The sequence below is a fragment of the Cavia porcellus genome, unplaced genomic scaffold (genome assembly GCF_034190915.1).
Source record: "Cavia porcellus strain 051 isolate PalLab524CR breed Dunkin Hartley unplaced genomic scaffold, mCavPor4.1 scaffold_2, whole genome shotgun sequence".
In the NCBI taxonomy this organism is placed as follows: Eukaryota; Metazoa; Chordata; class Mammalia; order Rodentia; family Caviidae; genus Cavia; species Cavia porcellus.
The window spans coordinates 77,477,399-77,497,212 of NW_026947485.1; the positions used below are offsets into that span (position 1 = coordinate 77,477,399).

The 19,814-nt window shown below is 52.8% G+C and overlaps 2 protein-coding genes across 12 annotated transcripts in view; one reads left to right on the forward strand and one right to left on the reverse strand.

The window, feature by feature from the left end:
- The window catches only part of Cnnm2 (cyclin and CBS domain divalent metal cation transport mediator 2), a 162,818-nt gene extending 150,930 nt beyond the window's left edge, over window positions 1-11,888 (forward strand). Inside the window, exons 5-8 of one of the 3 annotated variants that reach the window (XM_023567318.2) lie at window positions 197-290; window positions 2,521-2,586; window positions 6,130-6,314; window positions 7,433-11,888. In XM_023567318.2, coding sequence (XP_023423086.2) covers window positions 197-290; window positions 2,521-2,586; window positions 6,130-6,314; window positions 7,433-7,642 — 555 coding nt within the window. In that variant the 3' untranslated portion in view covers window positions 7,643-11,888. Of the gene's footprint in view, window positions 1-196; window positions 291-2,520; window positions 2,587-2,847; window positions 3,230-6,129; window positions 6,315-7,432 lie in introns of those variants that run through there. The other 2 variants (XM_063244626.1, XM_063244625.1) reach the window with 2 other exon arrangements.
- A 4,686-nt stretch (window positions 11,889-16,574) lies between these two features.
- The window catches only part of Nt5c2 (5'-nucleotidase, cytosolic II), a 173,404-nt gene continuing 170,164 nt past the window's right edge, over window positions 16,575-19,814 (reverse strand). For all 9 annotated transcript variants that reach the window (XM_003474962.5, XM_005005982.3, XM_063244628.1 and 6 more), the window contains 4 exons: window positions 19,514-19,565; window positions 19,337-19,397; window positions 19,031-19,207; window positions 16,575-18,020 (listed from right to left, as the gene is read on the reverse strand). In XM_003474962.5, coding sequence (XP_003475010.2) covers window positions 17,793-18,020; window positions 19,031-19,207; window positions 19,337-19,397; window positions 19,514-19,565 — 518 coding nt within the window. In that variant the 3' untranslated portion in view covers window positions 16,575-17,792. The remainder of the gene's footprint in view (window positions 18,021-19,030; window positions 19,208-19,336; window positions 19,398-19,513; window positions 19,566-19,814) is intronic.

Sequence of the window (19,814 nt, forward strand, 5' to 3'; positions counted from 1 at the left end):
TCACAGACGGCAGCCACCAGGGCAGGCCAGGTTCTTCCGCCGAGCCTGCCAAATCCAGTTCCCCTGTTTAGGATTAATTAAGCCACTCCACGGGAAGGGAATTTAGACAAGACTCTGAAGAAGGACCAAGTTATGCGTTTCAGGAGCGAGCATGGGGACTCGTGCGCGCCATCTGAACGCCCTCATCTCTCCGCAGGGGAAGGTGGAAGTGGAGGCCGGGAAGGAAGGCATGAAGTTCGAAGCCAGCGCCTTCTCCTACTACGGCGTGATGGCCCTCACGGCCTCCCCAGGTGAGTCTGTCCCAGCCGCTGCTGCCGGGGCCGCACAGCTGCGCCCGGTGTGTTCTGGAGCTGCACGGGTGACCTGGAGCCCTGTTGCGCTCGCGCACACTGAGTGCGCCTGCGTGGGCGCGCGCCCGCCCAGCGCGCTCCCGCTCTCCTCCCTGAGTCCCTTGCCCCGACTGCGGCTGCTGCCCCGGGACCGCGGTGCAGCTGGAATCCCGCAGCGTGTGGTCATCTGCCACGCCTAGCTCCCTCGCCTGTGTCCCACTCGCCCGCTGTGTCGCGCATGCCGTCGCTCGCCGGGTCCGCCCCGCTGCGGAGCGCCTTGCAGAGGCCGGGGCGCGGGGCGGCCTCCGGCTCTGGCCAGGCACACGTCCGGCCAGGCTCCAACTCCGCATGCTCACCTCCTCCTGACTACCGGGTGCCCCGCCAGCCGTGCTTCCCGGCCCGCTCAAATGGCAAGGTGCAGGGCATTGGCCACGTTCCTGAGCACGGGATGCCAGCAGGGAAGGAGCGGTCCCGGTGTCCCCTTCCCATGGCCGTGGACCGATCAGTCTCTTGCCTCACCTGTATGCGAGGGCTCCCGCCAGTGCTCACCCGGCGCCTGGCTGGAGCGGCCCAGCAGGTAGACGGAGGTGTTGGGGTGCCACCTTGTGGCCAAAACACCAAGTGCTGTGCTGCTCTAAGAAACTTGCAAACCTCTAGCCTGCAACCGCTTGTCCTAAAAAGATGCTGGCCCCGCTGAAAACCTGACCTGAAAACTGGAGGGGCAGTGCCTCCAAGCAAGGTGTTTTGTGCAGCTGGTTTTTGGCTCCTACGCCCCTCCACTGTCTGAGGAGGACATTGCAGTTAGAGAGCAAGTGACTCAGCAAGAGCCATGTCCTCATGCTCCTGTGCAGGGTTTGGAGTCACACTGTCCTCATTGTCGGCTGATGCCTGTCACCTGTAGGCTGACCTCGTTCATGATCAGGAAGCCTTGTCAGCTTGGCAGGGAGTATCCGTTTCTGCTGCTTGGTCACAAGCCTGGGAGACCCGGCCATTGTTCCCACCCTTGCAGGCTGTGTGGTATCAGGAGGCCTTTGGTCTGCTCCTTATTACCACGCTTTCATATTCCTGTTAGGACAGAAGGCAGTGATGCTTAGTACAAATGCAGCGTGATCTTTAAAACATGGTGGTGCATGGCTGTAATCCCAGCCCTCGACAGGCTGAGGAAGGAGGATTGCCACTAGTATGGGGCTAGTCTGAGCAACATAGCAAGACCCTATCTCAAAAAGACAGACCAAACTAAACAAATGTAGGGGAAAGCTGCTGTAAGTGTAACTACTTTTGGCAACCAAACTCAAATTAACCCTAAGTTAGCCGAACCAGGTCTGGGAGACAGGTTTGAAAAGAAAGTAAAAGATAGGCTTGTGCTCATAATTTCTTTAACCCTAAGCATTAGCTCAGGCTAGACTGGCCCATGCTGAAGACCAAGTCCTTTTCACAGAATGGAAGAAAGGCCCTTCTCTGGGAAGCCTTTCTGGCTGCCATGGCTGCCTCCCCCTGGTGTGAAGCTATCAACAAGAAAGGGAGTTCATTAACAGTATCTTATTTATTGCAGAGCCTAGTGTATTACTTGACTTTACAACTAGGACGTGGGCTTCTGTGTTCATGGGAGCTCTGGTTGGTGGTGGGCCTGTCACCACACAGAGACACCTGTTACTGTTTGCCTGGGTCCCTGTCCCAGAGGAATGTGGGTCCTGGTTCTCTGGACCCACGCTGTGTCTGGGCTGTAGCTCTGGGTTCAGCAAGCTGTTCCCAGAGAACAGGGGCATACCATTCTTGATTCTCTTTTTTCTATGTTAAAATTGGAAATACTTCTAAAGAAATTCAAAGCATCGGGTCACAGTGTACCCCAAGGCATCGGGTAGCAAGCTGCTTGCCACCACGAGGTGCCCTGCCTGCATCGGGTGGGAGAGCTGGGTGGGTGCACGGCTGGGTGGGGACATGGCCGAGGCTCCCTGTGGGGCGTTCACAGTTGGGCCCTGCAGAGCCGCGGCTGTGCACACTTCTGCAGTTGCTTGGCTGGAGAAGCTGCATAAGAGAGAACTCTCCGGGCAGCGGGCCACTCGGCCTCCTGCTCTTGGCTTATCTGTGCCACATGGCTTAGGGTTCTGGCCTTGCGTGGGGAGAACAGGTGTCCACTCCTGTCCCTTCCTTCCTTTCCATATGGTCTCACCCTGTTTTTCTCCGTTTTCAGTTCCTTTGTCCCTGTCCCGTACCTTTGTTGTCAGCAGAACAGAGTTGTTAGCAGCAGGCTCTCCAGGTAATTCTGCATGTTTCCTTTGCATAATTCTCCTGATCGCCTGCCCTCGGCCCCTAGAAAGCCGGCCGGCCATGTCTACTCCCTCTGTTTGATCCCTCAAACCACGAGGTTCTCTGAGTTAACAGTGAGCTGTCCAGGAAAGCAGAGCCACAGCAGCTGTGGGAGCTGCTGGCACCTGGGAGGGAGCAGGGCTGCCTGATGCACCTGCACTGCTAGCTGGGAATCCTCAGCCACAAGCAGTCAGAGGTGTGGGGTTTGCAGGCATCCTGTGGGAATCAAAACCTGACAGCAGAATCCAGAGGTCTTCGATAGAATGCATTCAGCCAAAGCTGAAGGACTAGTGACTGTTCCCAAGGAAACTCCCGGACCTCCAGAGGCCCACTGCTTCCTGCTCCTCGGCCCCTTCTCCAGTGGATGGGCGCATGCATGTCTGCTCCCTGCCAGGCAGCTGATCCTGTTTCTTCTTCTTTGTTTTGAAATTAGTGCTGCACACATTCCTAACCAGCCGCTGATTACGTCCCTGCAGGAGACATGGCTATGCTTGGCTAATATCTCCAGCCCTTACAGAGAAAGGGAAAAGCTTAATCTTTCTTTAATTAAAATTGCTATGCTTTCCTATTGGGTAACATAGTTTTTTTCTGTATTATCTTATCCATGTAGTTTTTATTTTTAAACACAAGTGATGAAATTTTCAGTCCATAATTGACTTTCAACAAAACTCTTCAGTGCCAACATCAGATGAAGGAGGCAGTGCTTTCTTAGAAGGAAACATGTGTCCCTCAGATCTCTGCTTAAAAGTTGGAGTATTAGGAGGTGAAATATAATCCACAGAACTGTTGGGATTGAACCAGCCAACAGAATGTGTCTTGTGCACACACATGCATGCATATGTATGTATGCATATATGTATGGTTGTATTTTTCCTCATTATATTTGTGTCTGCTACCTATGTACTGTTTTTTTTTTTTTTTTGAGACAGTTCTCACTATGCAATTCAGACTGACTGTCTTTGAACTCCTCATGTAGCCCAGGCTGGCCTCTAACTTGCAGTGATCCTCCTGCCTCAGCCTCCGAAGTGCTGGGATTACAGGTGTGCACCACCACACCCAGCTTCTGCTACCTTTTTATAATATCCCACATGCTGAAGTAGATGACTTTTGGCTGAAGTCCATGAAAAGGTTATTTGTATTTTGCTTTTGCTGTAGAATTTAAAGATTTCATAGTTCTGCTCACTGTGTCTGATCCGGAATAAAAAAGTCCAGCTTGTTGGTCCCAGCCTGAAGGACTGCTGGGGTCCCAGTAATGTGACACCTTGTAAACAGGGCTTGGACCAAGTCTGCAGTTTGCATCCTCTCCAGAGGGGCCTCCCCTTCCAAGGAGGACACTGGGGGTGTCTTCATTGCATCTTCTAGCTTCCTGCCAAAAGGAAAGGAAGGGACTCCCAGGCAGGACAGACAAGATAAGCCAAGACGGTCAGCAGGAAACAAAATCAGAGCCGGAGCAGGCCCACAGGGCCCAAGGTCTCCTCCTAATGTCTGTCTGCAGACGCAGGCACATAAAGTCGGTGGTAGAACATGGTCTTCATCTCGAGGACTGTGGGTCCTCACACACCGTAGGGGACATGTGATTGCAGGGTGGCCCTGGGTGGCTGGTGATGTGCCCCATTCTCTGTCAGTGTCAGGATGTCTCTGTCCTGAGACCTGGACAGAGCCCATAGGCCCAGTTGGGTGCTCTGTCCCATGGTGTGACTGAGCTGAGGGGCTACTTTTCCCCACGGTGGCTATGATGACCAAGGAGAAAGGGGGGCCAGAAATTTGTGGGGCCCAGCGCTGCCTGCCAGTGCCCAGGGTCTACTGAGCCGGTGCCTTGATTTTGCCTCTTTAAATCCCAGCAGTTGGAAGTGGGCATTGCCCGAGGAGGCTCTGTAGGTTGGGGGGGTGGGGGTGCTCCAGCTGGAGCCTGGGGTAGAGAAGAGGCCCTTTATGTCAGAGAAGGGATGGAGTCCTGGGGGGCGGATTTGGCCCTGAGAGTGGGCGCAGGGCAGGGGTGCAGGAGGCGGCAGCAGGAAGCATTCACAGTGTGACATGGTGCTGCGGCCATGCAGAGGCCTTGGCGCTGGCAAAGCCGGTCGCCTGCTCCTATCCCGCCTGCTAAGGAGGACGCGCCACTCAGCCGTGCTGTGCCTTGTTCGCTGGGAGCTGGGTGGAAGCAGCCTTCGGCCTGCCTCTGCCTCACAGTAAGAGGCACACTCAGGACCTGATGGGCAGAAGTGCGGGCGCCCAGTGCTGCAGCCCAGGGCTTCGTCTCCAGCATCAGCCTAGTGACCTCCATGGGCTGCAGCGTTGCTGAAGCAGTGACAGGTGACAGAGGAAGGGACCTCAGGAGAACATAGCTCTCCAGAATTTTCCAGCTGTTTCAGCGAGGAGAGTGAAAGCTGCTGGCATTTGACATGAGGGTGGCAGGTTTTGATTGGTCCATGACCGATTTTCTGATGGCCACCAGAGGGGACCGCTATGGCCAGCAGCTTTGGGGAGCTGCTGCCAGGGAGAGCCCCCAGCAGATGGGAGACGTAGTCTCCTCCGCTCAGACAGCAAAAAGAAGCCCTAGTACAGGGGGTTATTTCTGATGAAATTTGTATTAAGAATCGCATCTCTCCTCCTCTGAGAATGGGACATCCATCCGCAAGTCCCTTCATCCTTTTCTTTTTGTCTTTGGTGGTACTGGGGATTGAACCTAGGACCTTTACACTGCATTGCATCCCCAGTGCCCCAGCTCTATTTTAAATTTTGGGACAATGTCTCAGTAACTCACTGAGTTGCCCAGGCTGGCCCCAGATTTTCCTGCCTTAGCCTCCCAGAGAGTTGGGACTATAGGCATGCATCACCACACCCAACTCTTTCACTTTTTTTTTTTTTTTTTTTAAAAACAGGGTCTTATTCTGCAGTTCAGGCTGGCCTTGAACTCACTATGTGGCTCAGGATGGCCTCGTGCTCATGCAGTCCTCCTGTCTCAGCCTCCCCATCATTTTATCTTAATGAAAGAAGGCCATCGGAACCCTCCTGAAGGATCCCTCAGCCCCTGCGCTGTCTGAGCCAAGCCTGTTAAGAGCCTGGTGTCCTCTTTGTCGGGTAGACACTGAAGCATCCCCAGTTGTAGGAGGGTTTAGTACAGGTAGGGGTGTGGGGGGAGGGTTACTAATCCATTAGCCTGGGGGTATAGGCTGAACAGACAGAAGTATTTGTTCTCTTTATATATAATTCATTTTATGTCTGGAGTGGCTCCAGTCTTTGCTTTTGCTGGTACTGCACCTGGCAGAGCCTGGCAGCGCAGAGCCTGTGCCATTAGGGATGGGGCATTGTCTGTGGGCAGCTGAGAGGAGTATGCTGGCCCCAAAGCACCGGTGACCAGCCTGGGCGGGATACCCCAGGTCACTGGATGAGGGCCTTAGCTCCAAGCCAGTGGGGCTCCTACAGCAATTATGTTTTCACTTGGGAACAGACTGCTGCTTATCTGCTTCACTGCGAAGCTGTTCTCCTGTTCCAGGTGAGAATAAGTCCCCTCCACGCCCGTGTGGCCTGAACCACTCAGACTCCCTCAGTCGAAGTGATCGGCTGGATGCGGTGACGCCGACACTGGGCAGCAGCAATAACCAGCTGAACTCCTCCTTCCTGCAAGTCTACATCCCCGACTACTCCGTGCGGGCCCTCTCGGACCTGCAGTTTGTCAAGGTGAGTGGGGAGCGGGCGCCAGCCAGGCCTGGTGGTGGCTGCTACCCTCTTCGGCGGCCTGCTGGCTGCTCAGTTCCTGCCTCTGCCCAAGGGACCCTGCAATCTCCACTCTAAACCCCATGTCAGGCCTCGGTCTGGAGGAAGCAAGGCTCTGTCCTAGGCTCTGGCATGTGAGCTCCACGTGAGTCCTGCTGTACCTCTGAGCTATCTCCTTGGCCCTTTTATTTATTTGTATTTTGAGACAAGATCTTGCTGTATGTGTTCAGTCATCCTAGGGATCAAACCCAGGGCCTTGTATCTCTGGGCTACCTCCCCAGCCTTTTTCTTTCTTGTTGTCTTTTTGAGGCAGGGTCTAGCTGTGCAATTAAGGCCAGCCTTGAGCTCACTGTTTGGACCAGGCAAGCCTCAAACTGGGGGCAGAGCTACTGCCTCAGTCTCCTAAGTGCTGGGATTACAGGAGGGCACCACCATGCCTGGCTGTTTATTTATTTATTTATTTATTTATTTTTTGTCTTTTTCCTTTTTATCGGTACCGGGGACCGAACTCACGACTGCCTGCAGGCGCTTATGCCGTTAAGCTAAATCCCCAGCCCCGGCTGTTTATTTTTTAAGATAAAGTCTTACTAAATTGCCCAGGGTGGTCTCAAACTTGCAGTCCTCCTGCCTCAGGCTCTTGGATAACAGATTACAGATGTGTGGTGTTATCTGTAGCAGTAATCAAGCTCATGACCTTGAGCTTGCTAGGCAGACACTGTGCTATATCCTCAGCCTCTGTCTGAGTTAAGACAGTTTGGAAATACAAAGTTACTTTCCTGGGAGTCAATCAGGGCTCCAGAGTGGCCTAAGCCACACACAGGGGCATACACCTGTTGTGCCAGCTGCCCCTGAAACAGAGGCAGGAGGATCTCTTGAGCCTGGGAAGTTGAGGCCAGGTTGGGCAACTTAATGAGACCCTCCTCTCCCCCATCTCAAAGACTAGAAAATGGGTCGGTTCATGCGCCAGGAGCAAGGACCATTTTTCTTCTGGTGTGCCGCTGCGGGGCAGGGGTCTGGTGTGGGGCACGCGGAGCGGAGAGAAACTAACACTGTGCATTGTCTCGGTTTGTGTCCGTCCCCAGATCTCCAGACAGCAATACCAAAATGCCTTGATGGCATCCCGAATGGACAAAACCCCTCCGTCTTCAGACAGTGAAAACACTAAAATTGAATTGACTCTCACGGAGCTGCACGACGGGTTGCCGGACGAGAAGGCCAACCTGCTTACAGAGCAGAACTGCGTGGCACACGCCAAGGCCAACCACAGCCTGCATGGGGAGGGCGCCATCTAGTGGCCGGCGCGGGGCCGCGGGGGGGGGGGGGCTGGCAGCGTGTCTGCGACACTGAGACCAAAGACTCTGCCCTCCCTGCCAGAGGCGGGGAGCCGTGAAGGGACAGAGGCAGGAGCGAGCGTGGGAGCGACATGGGGCGTGGCGCCGGGCCGCGGAGCAGAGCTCCGGCCCCACAGAATCATGTTTATTTTTGCAGCTGTACCTTGATCATTACTCTCCCGCAATCTGCATGAAGCTGAAAATTGTCGCGGTTTATTTTTTCAAGAGATCATGTTTTTTAAAAGTGTCTCTTGCAGAGTTTTACGTCATTCTGTCTAACTCTGCTGTGGTCCGCGCTGCGACCCAGACAGGACGGACTCAGACCCAGGGCCCGTGGGGCGCTGTGGACGCTCGGGGAGCGGGGGTCCCACCTGGGATGCTCTCCGCCCACACCCCTTCCCCTCCCGGGTGGCCGTTTGCCTGGGAATGTAATTTCACTCACCGTAAGGAATTTTTATCACCAGAATGAATGAGGCCTCGGTTTGTCACTTGCAGGAGGCGGGGTCCCTGCAGTGCCCCCCACCCCCATGCGTGCTCTGGGTCCCAGCACCGCACTCCTCCCTGCCAAGCTTAGGTGCTGGCAGATGGGCGACCTCGGCCTTGGTGGGAGGGCATTTCCAGAACCCTGTTTTGAAGGGGGAACCCCAGCCTCTGCCCCTCCTTGCAGACCTGGGGCCTAGCCACCCAGTGGCCCCTTGGGCACCGGAGACCGCAAAGGGATTCAGAAGCCAAACACGTGAGGCGGCTGCTTCGTGCATTCCCTGGCTGATACCAAATTCACCGCATGTAGTGGCGGCCACGGGTGCCTCTCTGTGGCTGAATAACCCACGTGTCTAAGCTTAAAGCCCTGGCCCGGGGATCTGTCCCCGGCAGTGTTCGTGCCCATCCCAACCTCGGCTCAGTGAGACTGTCCCCAGCCAGCGGCCACCCCACCCCCACCCCTGGCGGTGTGGAGTCGGAGCCGGTTCTGCCCGGGTCGGGCGGTGACCGTCTTGGCCTCTTCCTCTGTCGGGTGCAGGGCCACACTGGCCCCTCTCGTGCTGTGGATGTGGTCCCAGGGAGCCCCACGCTGTCAGGGACCCACCTTTGAGGACTCATCCGTTGAACACAGTGCCAGGGACACAGGTGTGATGGTGAGCGCACTCTGGAGCAGAGGGACCCTGGGCGGGCGGGGCGCCCCAACACCGCAGCCTGACGCCCTGGTCTTGGGCTTGGCCTCGGCTGATCTGTGCTGTGTTACAGCAAGGTACCCAGAAGCTGGGCTCGCATCTGCGCCCCTGTCACACAGGGCTCCCTGCGGCAGCCTCGCTGCTTCTTCTAGGCCCCTCTCTCCCCTCGGACACAGGACACTGACCCCAGGCAGTTGGAGGAGACGCGCAGGGTGGGTACCCCAAAGCCAGAGCCAGCATGGGACAGGTGGTCAGGATCTTAAGGCACAGCCCCCACTCGGCAAACTCTGGCTGGATCGTCCCCCCTCGGCCACTGTCTCCCAGTGCAGGAGGGATGATGGGTGCCACCGTGCTCCGCCAGGCCCTCCCCTCCCCTCTCTCCCCTCCTCTTCATTCTCTCCTCTGGGGCGCCCCAAACCTGGCTTCCTCGTGTCTGGTTGTTCCCAGGACACTTTGCCTTCTCTCTGTGCAGTGGGAGGCTTCCCTCCTAGGTCTTAGCGGCTCCGCCCTTTCATTGTTCTGTTCTGTGTGATCAGGCAAGTCCAAAATTATGTATTTAAACTCGTGGGAAAACAGGACTATATGATTTGTGCATGGATTTTGGGGCTCAAATCAACTAGCTTGAACCTTGGTTTCTGAGTAATGTGAAGGGCGCCACATGGACTCAGCCAGGATGAGCACAGGCGCAGCTGGTCCCCAGCCGGGGGAGCTGGGCTGTGCCATCGCCTACCTGTGGCCTCTCCAGGAACTTGTACAGACAAGCTTGAGTGCAGAGCTTCCTGCTAACATGGAACGTGAACTGTGAATGGATTTAACCTGCCATCCCCCTTGCACGCCGCTAACGGACCAGCTTCTCCAAGCCTAGGAGAGTACAGTGGATTCCAGTAGAAACCCATTTTCCCCAGGAAATGGAGCAGCAGCATTCTGAGCTGAGTAGGGTCCATGGACTCCTTTCTCCAGATTTCAGTAGGCTGGCCAGTTTGAACCTGTGTTTCGTCTGGGAACAACACTGCCGGCCCCAACATCCTCTCAAGGCCTGGGCCCAGCAAGAGAGGTCCCATGCAGCCGACCTCAGAGCAAGGTGGGGAGGTGCCCACTTCCTGTGCCTCCTAGGCTGAGCTTCCTCCACGCTCTGGGTAGGGCCCACAGATGGGCTCTTCTGGCCAGGCTAAGCCTACAAGGAAGGCCAGGCAGCTTCTGCAGCCCTGACACTGGCTCTCCCTTCTGGGCTGTGGTGCTTCTGCCCTACAAGAGTAACTGGGAGGGTTTTAGTGAACCCAGAATTTGGACTTGGGATTCTCATACAGGCTCACCAGTACGTGATCTGCTCAGTGGACCTCCATACCTCAGGGCTGTGTTAATTTTTCTTCCGTGATTGAGTGGACTGATTTGAGAAATAGGTCCGGAGGTATCTAGGTCGAGGTTCAGTGCCCTGCTCTGAGGAGTGAGTGGTGCCCGGCCCAAGCCTGCTCATCTAGTGCTGTCCTTCATGGTGGCCACGTGGGCTTTCCCCCACCAGCAGCCTGCAGCCAGTGCTTGCTTGCTGGCTTTTCCACTGCAGCTCCCTGCTCTGAAGTCTCCTCTTCCAGAGTCCCTGGTTAGCCCTAGGATAGGAGGAGGGGATGGCTGTTCAGAGCAGCTGCAGAGAGGCAGCAACCTTCTTCCTGCTGCCTTGGGCTGGGAAGCTTTACTTCTCAGACTCTGTAACCTTTATCTGGTGCCAAAGCCAGGACATCACAACTAGACATGCTTAAACATCTGATGGAAAACCCCAGGTGGTACTTAAAACACCACGGGACCAGAGGCACTAGTGGCAAGAGAGTCAAGTTGTAGGTGTTCCTATTTGAAGGTTCGTGTGTTATAGAGGCCCAGTACGTAAGCAAGAAAGACTCGAGTTCATGGATGACATTTCCAGGACTTGCTGCCATCGAGACTGGTATATGATGGCTGGCTGGCTGGGGGCTGCCCTGCTTCACTGGGGGCACCTGGTATGTGCTGGGTCAGGTCCACGTCATTTCACTTAGGAAGAAACCCTGAGGAGGACTATCAAGTGGGTCTCTTTCTTGGAGACTCAGGCCCTTTGAGGATCACAAACAGTTGGTACCCAGGCCCTACAAGCAGGAGCTGGGGAGGAGCATCCCACCCAGCTGCTGACTCACTGCTCCCTGTGTCTGCTGTCTGTGAAAGTGGCACGAATCCACTGACTTGTTTTTGCAGCCTTTAAATCTGCAAGTGTATATGCTTTATTTTATATTATTTATTATGTACATATGCCTCTTCTGTTAGCCCGTCTGTGATGCAGAGGCCCCTCACCCGTGAGCCTGGGGTTCTGCTGTCCCTTACGTTGGGTGAGAGGGCAATAGTTTGCTCTGTCCTGGGAAAAATATGCTGTGCTTCGGCTGGCCCTAGGATCCTAGCCCTTTATTGGGCTGACCTCCCTCCTGATGCCCAGTGTGGGAAGAATGGAGCCGTGTCCCTGTGAAGTACTGAGGAGGTAGTTTTGGTGGCTGGCTCTCCTGTGCAGCAGGACAGTGTGGCTGTGAGACCACAGTTTCTCTCCGCTTTCCATCCTCCTCCCAAGCCAAGTCAGCTGCCCTGGGCCCACAGCGACAGCCTCCACTGTCCCGGAACTGCAGAGCCCACCTCTGCAGACCGTGGAGCTGCCTGCCCATCTGGGCACCTCTGTTGCCTTTCCTTGCGAGTGCAGGGCCAGTGCCGCCCTGGTCCTCACACCCCCGCTTTTGTCTCTCGTCCTCCTCAGTCATCACCACCCTTCAGCACCCTGTCATAGTGTCCACTTCATGCTTTGTGCAGCGCAGGTCTTCTGAGCACGGCGCTCCAAGCTGTGCAACGCGACATAAGCACAAGTCAAGTCTGCAGGGTCCAGAGCCAACGGTCATGACACATTTTATAACTCAAATGATGTTGTAGATTTACAATCTCTATTTATTTTGTACCAATTTATTTGTAAATTTTGTGATTGTTTTAAAAAGGTTTTTATTTCTATTCTATTTAGATAAACGATGATTTTCTGTTCACCCTTCTAGACGTGTGTTCCCTCCTTCCCCTCATCTGTACACCACCAACTGTGCTGTCCTGTCCAGTCCTGGCCTCTGCCCAATTGCACGACTGTTGGTGGGCAAGCTGGGATTAAGTCTCATCATGTCACGCAGCAGGGCGTCTCTGGACGAGACACTCCTGAGTCCTGTGTTGACAGAGAAATGTCTGCAAATTCAGTGCCAGTTACTAACAGGAACACCCTGGGGACAGAGATCAGTTCCACACCAGCTCACCTCTAGGTGAGGAGGACCTCAAGTGTGTCTGGGCAGCTTGCCTAGATGGCAGCTGGTCCACTACCTGCAACGTAGTTTGGCTGGGCAAATGACCACATGCGGGTTTGCCTGGACGAGAGCGAAAGTGTCAGGCAGGCCTCCCCCAATTCCTGCCCACAAGGATGGCTTCACAGGTCTTTCTACTAAACCTGTGAGGCGAGAGCAGCGTGGACAGTCACCCTCGCGTTAAACACACCTGGCACGAGTATGGGATGGCAGGCAGGTCCAGAGGCTGGAGTGACTCTGGAGATGCTTGCCCCACCAATCCCTGTGTGGTCATCACTGCTCCGGGTCTGGTGTCTCCCTTTTGTGTGGTGGAGCTTCAGGGCCGCTCTGGGATCCATTCCTAGGTCACGTTATAAAGATGACCCTGCTCTGGGAACTGCAGCCCTTAACCCATGCCGCGTGGCCCCCACTGTATGTCACCACGCGGTTCACAGGCCACCTCTGTGCACTGGCCTGGGCGGGGGTGGAAATGCTGTGGGAGCTGCTGCTCCTGGGACCACGTGCAGACACTGGCTTGCTCCACACCCACTTCCCCAGCCGCTGCCTTTTCCAGTGTCCAAGCCTTTCTGCTTTCCCTGCCACAAAATGTGCTTCTCAGATGGGCTTGCAGAGAAAACAAGTTGACCTTCCTATAGCCTAAAACTGATTTCCGGAACTTCTATAAAAACTTTTGAGGCCAGGGATAGAGATGCATAGCATAGCGAAGTGTGAGACTGTGCGTTTGACTCCTGGTTTAAAAAAAAGTAGTTTTGAGGCTAAGTGAATTTAATAGTCTGACCCCTTAATTAAAGCCCTGAAGCTGAATTACATTGGTTTGTATGATTGCTTCATCATCTCTCTGAGGGCATCGTGTGGTTTTTTTTGAGACAAGGGCTATGGTGCCCAAGCCAGCTACTTACCATCCTGCCTCAGTCTTCCTACTTCTGAGATCACGGCACATGCCACCAGGCCCAGCTCGTGTGCCTACAAGTCCCAGGATGAAGGGTGGGAGAGGGCGCTTTTCTTCAGGAATGCTCGGGAGGTTCACTGTCTCCCCTAATAGGTAGCTGTGGGCCCCGAGGGTGCCCATTTCTATGAGAAGGGCCACTGCCAACTCCTGGTTATGGCTTTTCCTATTGGGGCTCAGGCAGCAGGTGACACTGGGCTGGACAAGGCTCTCAGGCTGAGCTGCAGTTCTGCTCAAATCTGAAGGGCAGTGGATCCAAATGTGAAGTCACTGCTTCAAGATACCCATTCCTGCAAGTCCAGCGCTACCCTCTGGGGAGAAACCCTCTCGAGAGAAAGTGGACATGGGTGTGGCCGTGTGCATCTATAATCCCAGCAATGGGGAGGGTGAGGCAGGAGGAACTCACTTCAGGCCAGCCTGTTACTACACAATGAGACCCTATCTCAAAAAACAGACTGGACATGTAATGAACAGTTCTCTGTGCTGGGAGGGGTCGCTGGCAAATCCTTTCTGAAGTATCCTGGGACCCTGAAACGTGCACAGCCCACTGCTGCCCTGTAGAGTAGTGTGTGCCCACTGCCTGGACACCTTGTGAGGGAAGGGCCACCCAGCTCGGTTTCCTCCAGGCCTCAGGGACGGCCGTTTGGGAGGCACTCAGTGGGGACCCTGTCTGTGCCTAATTTAACTCATGAGGCAATGCTTCCCATCAGCTCTTACTCTAGTGAGATGGAGCCAAGGTCAAAGCTGGCCAGTGTTTACACTGGAAGACATGGCGCACACTCCAGTCTGGGAGGGAAACACTTAGGAGCCCGGTGAGGCATGCTGTTCTGCGTGAACACCTGCAGAGGTGTCTCATGCCAGCCACCTGTCCTGACAGCAGGACACGGAGCCAAGTGCCACAGTCCAGCGACCTCACCGTGTGACTACCTCAGTCTTCCTACTTCTGAGATCACAGCACATGCCACTAGGCCCAGCTTGTGCTCCTACGAGTCCCAGGATGGAGGGAGGGAGAGGGCGCTTTTCTTCAGGAATGCTCGGGAGGTTCACTGTCTCCCCTAATAGGTGGCACACACAGCAGCTTCAGTACTGCGCCTGCTTGCTGTGAGGCCTACCTGGTGGTGAGATGGTGTCGTGCAGCTCGTGGGTGTCTGACGTGGAAATAACAGCCCTCTAAGGCTGCTGTGGCTGGGGATGCAGTCTGCAAGGCAGGGCTGAGAAGACTCCAGATGACCCCTTTCCGCTCCATCCAGACACTAACACTGCAGTGGGGTCCACAGGAAGCCCATGTGGAGGTGTGTGACGGGGCAGTGCATTTCCAAAGGTCACCGCTTTACCACCTGGCTGCCACCTGCCCACCGTCCTCTCCTCTTAGCGTCTGTGCTGCCAAAAACTCGTGGTGAGGTTTTGTCCTCAGAGCCAACAAAAGCTGGCTATGGCTTGGAATGATTCCTTTTCAGGACAGAGTTTAAAAGCTAAAGTCCTGGTCACCGAGAAAGAATGCCATGAGAAACCTAGGAAATGAGCCCTGAACTAAACACAGAGAGGAAGCAGGCTCCAATGGCACGGCCCAAGCCGGTTTCTCCGGCTCTCCAAGGAGAGGGTAGTTTCCGCAGCACGGAACGCAGGTGAGGTTCTCACCCTCGTACAGACTTAAGCATGTAGCTGTGTGTCTCAGGCTATTTGTAGTGACCAAGCAGCGTGCTTCAAAATGCCCCAGCAGCCTTGGAAAACCCAGGCTTTAAGAATTATTGACAAAATATTTCTTGAATAAACAAATCTGATTTAGAAATATCTAAATATGGACACAGTACTTGTGCATGTGAGAATGGATCTAGCCATGTAGTCCAGGCAGCCTGGAACTCAGTGTGGCGCCCAGCCCTGCACTGAACCCACCACAGCCGCCACCTTGCCTAGCCTCTTCGATAACAGGAATGGGCCACCACACCCAGTGGTGGCCAAAGCCCTCTTAAAGCTGATGTGAATCGGCATATAAGTGGGATTTTACTCTAACCTGTTAAGGGTTTGTAGTTTTGTTATTGTAGTTTTATTAAAAGTCCCCTCTCAAAGCATCTTAGGGCAGTTTGAAGGCTGGCCTGCTTATTTTAGATTCCAACAGTTACACTTGTAGAAGGAAAACCTTAGGTCTCAAACAGAGCAGTAAACTTTCTTGACCTCAGAAACTGCTGAAATACAGCCTCTGTGCTCCAAGTGTCTCTGCAGAGATGACTCCAAGTGCCCGGCAGTTCTCCTGCGGGCAGCAGATGGGCCTGGCTCTGCCGTGCCTCCAACGGAGTTCTGTCCCGTGCAAGCACTGCGGTTCAAGGTTCCGCCCAGGGAGCAGCAAGGGGTGCCAAGCAGTCTGCAAAGTGTGTTACACAGCACTGTTCTCACACCCAGGGAAACTTTTCTCAGAAGACATGGAAGATCTGTCATCTCGTGACCCAGAATTCCTTACATTTTGCACGAAACGCAAAGTAGATTTCGCTTCCTTAATAACTTAATAACTGACGTGGAGACAAACTCGCAATTCAAGATTTCAAAGCACAGGCAAAGCTGCTCCAGTGCACTCAGCAGGCACCTGCTGCTCTGCCCTCACCTCAAGGGACCCAGCTCTCAGGACTGCTCTGCAGCACTGAACAGAGTGGGGGTCAGCGTGCTGCTCTCTGATTCTCAGCCTCTGAGCAGTGAGTCATCTGACTGCCTGAGAAATCTCTGACAAATTCTTGTACCAATATAGATGGAAGAATAAGGAGATCGTGCTGGTCTGTGCTCTAAAAAGGGAAATGAATATACTATTTACAGGAAGAGGACCACAGGTACAATCACTCGAAGATCTAGGTCTGAAACATGTAAGACCATCAGAGCACCAACATCTTCCCCTTGAGTGAGACCAGCTCGTGGCTGGGGTGACACAGTGCATTCTGTGAGCTCTGAAAGAGGGGTAGCATCTGACTGTTCTTTGCCAAAGCACACTCCCAACTCAGGAAGGAGCCCATGTTCCCCATGGGCAGCATGCAGAGTGTGTCTCCTGGCACAAGGTCGCCATGCATAATTTGGCTGAGTTAATAAGCTGTGTTCCCTTATCAATAGAATGACTTACTCTCATTTCAGAATCTTGTGCCAAAATTTTTCTATGAAAAAATCCTTTTTTTTTTAGGGTTCCAGGAATGGAACTCACGATCTCATGCCTGCCACGCAGGTGCTTACACTGCTGAGCCAAATTCTCCAGCCCCTTAAAAATGGTAGCCTCTGAAGGACTATGGATATGTCAAGTTAGAATGTATCAATTACTTCCTTTTAACCAAGAGAGATGTGAATTGTTTATAATTTTTTGAAAATGTTTATGTCCCTTAAAATGTTAAACTGGTATCACTAAAAACAAAACCTAAACCTATTTGAAGACCAGTAGTCATTCCACTGTGCCACAGAAGGGCTCAAAGTCAGTATTAAAAAGATTACTTTATTGAATTCTACAGCTACTGGTCTATCCTCCCCCGTTGACCAGTGACAATAAGAATATAAGAAAATATGTAAAGGTTTAAGTAAGAATCTTACCACTGTTGAAAATGTCACAACTCTCCCTACCTGGTTCGGTCCTAACCTAGGCGGTAATACTGAGTAGTTCTTGTTCAAACAAGGCGATTCCACTTGGGGCTCTGAAGTGAGCTTATTCTCACTGGTTGCAGCTGTTGCATTATTAAGATTCTGGCTTACAATGCCCTCTTCATATCCTTTAATGGTTTTTTTTTTTTTTGGTACTGGGGACCAAACTCACGATCTCGCCCTTGCCAGGCAGGCACTTGTGCCGCTGAGCTAAATCCCCAACCCTTTATCCTTTACTGTCCAACTTTAAAACACAGCGATCAACCCGACAGGCGGCCATGCGGATGTGGCAATAGGAGCCATGTTTAGGGGTCACATGAATGAATGCTCCTCAGTCCTGCAGTAAGCGAAGAAGGTGGCCCCTGCTGGCCTGCTCAGCAGCTTGCTCTTGTCTTCTTGCAGGTTCTCCTTTATGGACTTATCAGATGAGAAACTTACTATGTTTTTAAATCACAAGAATCTGTGCTATCACAACCTAAAAAAATGTAAAAAGGACGAGGATTTTTGCTTCACAACAGAATCCTTGCAGTTCAGCCAGCCTGACCCCACAGCAAAGATGTTCTGGAAAGGCACTGACAGAGCCTCAGCCTTGCCAGGCTCGCTGAGAATACTCAACAGCTTATGAAAGAAACGGGAATGGAAACAGTATCTCTCCCCACTGTACGAAGCAGCGCTGCTGGGGCACGGGGAAAGCTGGGCTTTGGAACAATCCAGCACTTTGCATCTCCTTCTGCCATCCCAAAGCCCTCTGCCACCCTGCGTACCAGATGTGCCAAAGGTGAACAAGACAGGAGACAGGACCACCAGCCGCACAGAGCCAACTCCATTTGCTTCAGCTTCCCCTGACCCTTGCTGCTTCCAGCACAGGCCCAATACAATTCCAAACCATTCCACAAAAATACAGGTACACAAAACTAAAACAAGGATCTCATATGTTAAAGTCTTCAGAAAGCTTCTGATGTGCTTCTGAAGGAGCCCCACCCACCCAGAGAACAAGGACTGCCTTTGCTCCCAGGAGTTCTGCCAGCGCTGTGTAATGGATGGCTGAGCTTCCCTTACTCCTCCTCTTCCTCGTCGTCATCTTCATCGTGACAGTGTGTGATTTCTTGGGGGGCCAGCGGGAAGAGGTTGGGGGGTTTGATCTCACTGATGGACCTTGTCAGCTGGTGCCGCTTGTAGTCGGTGTCCTTGAAATCCACTGATGTGCGGTTCCGTGTGGCGAGGGGGGACTCCATCTCATTGATGTCCACATGTGTGTGCTCCACTGTTGACTCGTGAGGCATCTAGAACAGGGTCAGGAGAGATGAGAATGGAGGAGAGGAAAACAACCCTGATCATTCTTCCCGGACACAGGATTAGGGCTACAGTGGACAGGACATAAAATCACTAAAATGTCCTCACATGGCTACTGCCTGAAACAGCCTCTCTCCCTAACCACAAAACAAACTGGAGAAGATAAAAAAGAGAGACCTTGACTTTTATTTTATAGCCAGGGCTGAAGTTCAATAGCATCAGAACACAGGAATAAAGAAATTAAAAAGCCTTGTTTTTTCCTTAGTAGTGACAAAGAGGAAAGTCTTCTCCATTTGGTGCAACTTTTTATTTTTTTTGGAGACATGGTCTTCTTGTCATGTAACTCAGCTGCCTTTGAACTCAAAGTCTGTAGCTCAGGCTAGCCTCAAATTCACAACAACCTTCCTGCCTCAAGCCTCTCCAGTGCTGCGATTACAGGCATGCACCACCACACCTGCCTCAGTGTAGTATCTGATAGACTTCAGAGACTAAAATTACAGTCCAAGCCAGGTGTGGTGGTACAAACTTGTAATCTCAGCACTCAGGAGGCTGAGGCAGGAAGACTATTGCAAATTTGAGACCAGCCTGGGCTACAAAATGAGCTCAAGGCCAGCCTGAACTACATAGGGAGAACCTGTTTCAAAAAGACAAAAAAAAAAAAAAAACCACCACCTAAAGTCACAGCCCCTGAGATCTTGGTCGTACTTCTTCACAGATCCCCTGTGTAACCACCTCACCTGTCTGCAGGCTGTGCATCATCCCACAGGGCTCAACTGCAGATCTTGATTTTAATGTTTTCATTTAATTTTTTTGTATCACCATCATCATAGTACTGGAGATTAAACAAACTTGGAATACTATGAATTTTTCTGAGACAGGCTGGCCTTGAACTGAGAATCCTGCTGCTCCAGCTTCCCAAACAGCTGGGTATAAGTTATAGTGCATGGGCCATGCACCTGGCATCCCAGTGTACTGTCAGTGTCACGGGAACTCTGCTCACCAGGACATGGGCAGCTCGGAAGAGGTAGCTGAACGGGTAATACAGCAGGTTGATGAAGGATGCAGCATAGAGGTCAGCGTAGCGCATCACCTGACTGGCAAAGAGCGTCTGCCGGGAGCCACTGCGGAACAGGCTCCCCATCATTCCGTAGCACATGTCCATGTCATGTGTCACTTTCTAGAAACAGAGTAATTGTTCATAACTCATTTCAAAAAATGTTTTACTAGTCCCTCTGTGAAATCAGAAACAAGGAAATCACATCAGTAATTAGTTTTTCAAGCTTCCTTCCAAACCCCACTTGGATACCTTGATCCGTCTCTGGATGGAGCTTATGTCTGGGCGCTCATTGCTACTGCTGTCCAGGTGCCTGGGGACGAGAGCAAACACTCAGTGAGAACCGTTCAACAACATTCCTCATATCTATGTGACTCTGAAGAGGTAGGTAGTTTTTAGGAAACAAAGTTTTAGAATTGAGAAACTTACTTGTAGAGTTCAGCCAGGAAAATATCCAAGCTCTGAAGTTCTTCAAAAAGCGCTAGTTAAGGTTTGGAAAGGAAAGAAAAATGCTTTATGCAAATCAAAACCAACTAATACAGTTTTTAAATAAAATGAAAAAATTGTAGGTATGACCCCAAACTATGAGGTCAGCACTGACATGTTCTGTGCAGGAATGTAAATGACCGCTCCCTCCTCAGGAAGAGCCTGGCAGCAGAGGGACATGAGGGTACCCTCTCCTGAGCCCTTCCCCTTCTTAGTATGGCAGATAGCACCGGCTGCAACCTCC